Raw genomic sequence first — 5,792 nt, 5'->3', positions numbered from 1 at the left:
CAGGGTTGTGTAGGTTAGGGTGGATTGGCCGTGCTAAGTTGTCCCATAGTGTTCAGGGATGTGTTGGTTAGGGTGGATTGGCCGTGCTAAATTGTCCCATAGTGTTCAGGGATGTGTAGGTTAGGGTGGATTGGCCGTGCTAAATTGTCCCACAGTGTTCAGGGATGTGTAGGTTAGGGTGGATTGGCCATGCTAAATTGTCCCATCGTGTTCTGGGATGTGCAGGTCAGGGTGGACTGGTCGTGCTAAATTGTCCCATAGTGTTCAGGGATGTGCAGGTTAGGGTGGACTAGCCGTGCTAAATTGTCCCATAGTGTTCAGGGATGTACAGGTTAGGGTGGATTGGCCGTGCTAAATTGCCCCATAGTGTTCAGGGTTGTGTACGTAAGTGTGGATTGGCCGTGCAAAATTGTCCCATAGTGTTCAGGGATGTGCAGGTTAGGGTGGATTGGCTGTGCTAAATTGTTCCATAGTGTTCAGGGATGTGTTGGTTAGGGTGGATTGGCCGTGCTAAATTATCCCACAGTGTTCAGGGATGTGCAGGTTAGGGGGGATTGGCCGTGCTAAATTGCCCCATAGTGTTCAGGGTTGTGTAGGTTAGGGTAGATTGGCCGTGCTAAATTGCCCCATAGTGTTCAGGGTTGTGTAGGTTAGGGTGGAAAGGCCGTGATAAATTCTCCCATAGTGTTCTGGGAGGTGTAGGTTAGGGTGGATTGGCCGGGCTAAATTGTCCCATAGTGTTCAGGGATATGTACGTTAGGGTGGATTGGCCGTGCTAAATTGTCCCATAGTGTTCAGGGATGTGTAGGTTCGGGTGGATTTGCTGTGCTAAATTGTCCCATAGTGTCCAGGGATATGTAGGTTAGGGTGGATTGGCCGTGCTAAATTGTCCCATAGTGTTCAGTGATGTGCAGGTTCGGGTGGATTGGCCATGCTAAATTGTCCCATAGTGTTTAGGGATGTGCAGGTTAGGGTGGATTGGCCATGCTAAATTGTCCATCGTGTTCAGGGATGTGCAGGTTAGGGACATGAGTCAGGGGGAATTATAGGATAATAGGGTGGGTTAATTTTCAGAAGGTCAGTGTGTACTTTTGGGCTAAAGGGTCTGTTTCCGTACTGTGGGGAATTGATGATGTACCTGGCCTCCCCAGCAATGAGTTCTTCACCCTCTGGCTGAACCTTACCCTCCTCATCAAAGGGGAGGTGATGACATTGTGATGTTATCACGAGACTATTAATCCAGAGCGAGCTAGCGCTGTTCGGTCACTGGGGAGGATGAAGGGATAGATGGGAAGGAGTTAGACAGATCAAGAGGATGGTCCCAAGTTGGATCTGGGATGAGGTGGGGAGTATGGAAGATTTGGAGACTGGAAAATTTCACGTTGAATCAGTGTGGGTTCCAAGGCGGAAAATGAGGCATTCTTCCTCCAGGCGTCGGGCAGCTTGGGTTTGTCATTGGAGGAAGCCCAGAACTTCCATGCCATTGGGGGAGTGTTCCCTGAAATGCTGTACGCTCCCCCCCCCCCCTTTATTTATCTCTCACCTTCCCCCCCACCACACCACATTCCTAATGAACAGCTTACGCCCGAAACATCGACTCTCCTGCTGCTCGGATGTTGCCTGACCTGCTGCGCTTGTCCAGCGACTCTCGACTGTCCAGCATCTGCAGTTCCCCAATCGCTCTGGTCAATCCAGATACTCAACTCACGTTCGAGACTTGAATCCCACTGCGGCAGATGGTGGAATTTCAATTCACTCAAAAACAATCTCGAATTAAGGGTCTAATGCTGACCATGAACCATTGCCAATTCTTGGGGGGAGGAAAAACCTATCTGGTTCAGTAATGTTCAATAGGGAAGGAAATCCACCATCTTGCCCCAGTCTGGCCTACATGTGACTCCAGACCCACAGTTGACTCTTAATTGCCTCCTGGGCAATTAGGGATGGGCAATAAATGCTGGCCAAGCAGTGACACCCTCATACCATGAGAGAATATTAAGAGAATCTCAGCTCTGAGGGTTGTCCCTTCCCTCTTAAGCTGTGCCCTTGGGTCCTAATTTTCTCTACTTGTAAAAACATCTCCATGCCCACTCTATCCAGGCCCCTCAGTATTCTGTACGTTTCAATCATATCACTCTCTCTTTCCCCCCAGCCGCCTCCATCCTTCACTTCCCTTCTGTGCAGATTCAGAGTCCTCTACCTCTCCTCATTGGAGCAATCATTCTTGGAAGGTATTGAGGTATCCATAAGCGAGGGCACGTGGGCATGAGGTTTGGAGAGGTAGCAGAGCCAGAGAGAGAGGGACCCTTCTCATATTTGGGTGTTGGTGGTGACACAGAGGTTCTGTGGGTGTGTTGGTCAGTGGCTGTCTGTGTGTATGGGTGTGTGCAGTGTGTCTGGCTGTGTTGGTCAGTGTATGTCTGGGTGTATGGTTGGATGCAGGGTGTGTGTGAGTGGTGTGTGCATTAGTCAGTGCGTGTCAGTCTGTGTCTCACTGTGTGTCAGTGTGTGGATGGTTGCTAGGTGTCTGTGTGGTTGAGTCCATGATTTATGTCTGTATATACATGTGTGCCTGTGTTTATGTCGAGAGTGTGTGTGTGCCTGTGTTTATGTTTACATGTATGGGTACGATAGCTGGCTGTGTGAAGGTACTGAGTAAGCGAGCACATGTATGAGTCTATTTTTGTGTGATTAAGTGTCGTTTTGCCAGACCTCTGTTTCTACCTTGCAGTCCCACTGGAACGCCCAATCATTAACAAGGAGAGGCTCTCTGGTTCCTACCGTCTCTCTGCCTATTACCTGGCGAAGATGACAAGTGAGCTGCCCTTAATAATCATCCAGCCCATCGTCAGCATCACCATCGCCTTCTGGATGGGTGGGCTCAATGGAGTCATCGCCTACTTTGTGGATTTAGCCATGATCATTCTTGGATCCGTCACAGCACAAGTAAGTCAAAGTGGCAGGGACAGCAAGGGGTTACATGCAGTGTAGAGCTCCCTCTACATCCCCCTGACAGTGTGTCCCCCCTCCCACTTTATACCCAGTGTCAGCATCCAGCGCTCCCAGGGACAGGACGGGGGGAAGGGGGTTTAGATACAGTGTCGAGCTCTCTCTACATCCCCCTGACAGTGTGTCCCCCTCCCACTTTCTACCCAGTGTCAGCATCCAGCGCTCCCAGGGACAGGACGGGGTTAGATAGTGTAGAGCTCCCTCTACATCCCGCTGACAGTGTCCCCCCCCTCCCACTTTATACCCAGTGTCAGCATCCAGCGCTCCCAGGGACAGGACGGGGTTAGATACAGTGTAGAGCTCCCTCTACATCCCCCTGACAGTGATGTCCCCCTCCCACTTTATACCCAGTGTCAGCATCCAGCACTCCCAGGGACAGGACGGGGTTTAGATACAGTGTAGAGCTCCCTCTACATCCCCGCCGAGTGTCCCCTTCCCACTTTATACCCAGTGTCAGCATCCAGCACTCCCAGGGACTGGGGGGTTAGATACAGTGTAGAGCTCTCTCTACATCCACCTGACAGTATGTCCCCCTCCCACGTTATATCATGTCAGCATCCAGCACTCCCAGAGACAGGACGGGGTTAGATACAGTGTAGAGCTCCCTCTACATCCCCCTGACAGTGTGTCCCTCCTCCCACTTTATACCCAGTGTCAGCATCCAGCGCTCCCAGGGACAGGGACAGCACGGGGTGGGGGGTTAGATACAGTGTCGAGCTCTCTCTCACCATTCTTATACAAGTCCCTCGGCAGGAAGGCTCGGGTTCAATCCCATCCAGTTCCATGACCGGCCTGAACAGGGTGAAATAAAAGATGAAAGCCACAACACCACCCCCCACCCCTTGCTCGAGCTCTGCTCACCCTGTAGTCACTGGCACATGGGTCTTTCATGCCTGGGCTCAGCAGCTCATGTTTCCGATGGGGTTAGACAGGGTCTTGTGGAGTTATTATGTGGACAGAGTTAACAGTCTGCCTGCACTATATTCATTCCTCTCCTGCCTCTTCAGTCCATTGGCCTGTTCGCCAGTGCCCTCTTCCTCAGGATTGACCAGTCCATCATCTTCGCTACAATCTTCATGCTGACCACTCTGCTGCTCGGAGGATTCTACATCCAGCATCTGCCTGCCTGGCTCACCTGGGCCCGCTACTTTGCGTTTGTCCTCTACCCCTTCCACGTGATGCTCAGTGTTGAATTCTCCAACGATCATTACATTCTGTGAGTACTATTTCTCTTCCATTTCCTCGTTCTCCTGCCAGAGATCATCCCTCAACTGTCACACGCTCAGGTCAATTCCCCATATCCTCCACGTTGCCCTACCTGAGAGTTCAGGGCTGTCCCTCAGTTCACTTATATTCCTCTATCAAATCCCAACATTCTCCCCATGCCCATATCTGACATTTAGGGACTATTGCTAAAAGAGTTGCGACCCACCTTTTCCATCGCCATGGCTGTGATCAGGTGACAGAACAAGACAATTAAATGCAACAGTTGGCCAACAGTGGGAACACAGAAATAACAGTCCAAGTTGCCACTACATCCTGGAGATCCCAATCCCAGTGTGGGGGTGACTACCCTACATCAACCCATTTCTCCCCAATGCTGAACTTCCACGTAGTTTTCAACCAAGTCTCCATCCTCCCAGTTTCACGGTCCCTAACTGGTCAGGTAGACAATCATTCAACTCTCATGCATACCTTGATCAGCTCCCCCCCCCCCCCACAATCAATCACTGTTCCTCATCCTCTGCCCTTGAGGATTGGGTCAGACGGTCAGCTCCCTGTCATGGACAGTCCCCAAATTCACTCTACCGGATCTGGGTCCTGCTCATCTCTAAATGAGTTGAATTGCTTGTCTTGCAGATGCAAAGCGGAGAACTCTGCCTATCAATACTGCAATCTGGCCAGAAATGCAACCAATAGCTCCGTCTACATCCCCAGGGACGAGATCCTGGCCTTTTTCAACGTTACTCTCCCGATCTGGGTGAACATCCTCATTCTCCTCCTGTTTATGGTGGCTTTCCGAATTGCCTGCTATCTTCTGCTCAGATTCTATCGGAAGCCATGATCGCACCTTCTACAATTTTCCTTATGGTCTTGGGCCTGGAGGGGGAAGGGGAGGGGGTGAAATCTGGATCTGGGCTCAATATCAGGTACAGAAGGGAATATATTTAATGCTGGCTGCTGCTCCATGGACGTGTGCACCATCAGTTGACTTATGGGATCAAGGGGAAACTATGCAGTCACCATACCCCACTCCCCCCCACCTCCAAAAGAAAACCTGTGCCACAGGACCTGGAGGAGGCCATTCAGCCCCTTCTCTAGTCTGTCCCACAGGAACTGGAGAATGCCTCTTAGTCTACTTTAGGAACTCAGTGGCTCCATCCATTGAAGTTAATCGACAAGGAAATCTCTCGATTAACTTCCACTCCCCGCTAATTGAAACAAAGGTACAATTGCAACTTTACTGTATTCCCCATTACCTGTTTCTCTGGGAATGCCTCAGCTGATTCAGAGATTTGTGGAGTGGAGGAAATAACTGGGAGTGGGGGAACGAGTGTCCTCAGAAGTGAAGGAAGGAGCTTGTAAACTATCTGAACTATGATGGGATATCTAAATAAGCGGATCCTAGCTTTATTCATTCCCAAGTGCCTTTAGATGGCGTTTCGAATGTCTCTACACCCCTCTAGCTGAAGAGGTGTGTAATTACTGCTGTTTGCAGTTTGGACCTGAACCTGCACTTTAAATTAGTGAATGCTGCTCACTCCAATTCCCAGAGTGTAAAA

The 5,792-nt window shown here is 50.4% G+C and overlaps 1 protein-coding gene across 1 annotated transcript; it reads left to right on the top strand.

The window, feature by feature from the left end:
* Window positions 1-2,699: 2,699 nt before the first annotated feature.
* On the top strand, window positions 2,700-5,274 carry LOC122547649 (ABC transporter G family member 21-like). The gene is made up of 3 exons (XM_043686245.1): window positions 2,700-2,946; window positions 4,017-4,225; window positions 4,870-5,274. The coding sequence occupies exons 1-3, from the start codon at window positions 2,809-2,811 to the stop codon at window positions 5,072-5,074; spliced, it is 552 nt and encodes a 183-aa protein (XP_043542180.1). The 5' UTR covers window positions 2,700-2,808; the 3' UTR covers window positions 5,075-5,274.
* Window positions 5,275-5,792: the final 518 nt, after the last annotated feature.

Source organism: Chiloscyllium plagiosum, unplaced genomic scaffold, assembly GCF_004010195.1.
Source record: "Chiloscyllium plagiosum isolate BGI_BamShark_2017 unplaced genomic scaffold, ASM401019v2 scaf_11082, whole genome shotgun sequence".
NCBI lineage: Eukaryota > Metazoa > Chordata > Chondrichthyes > Orectolobiformes > Hemiscylliidae > Chiloscyllium > Chiloscyllium plagiosum.
This window is presented reverse-complemented; position numbering and strand designations above follow the sequence as displayed.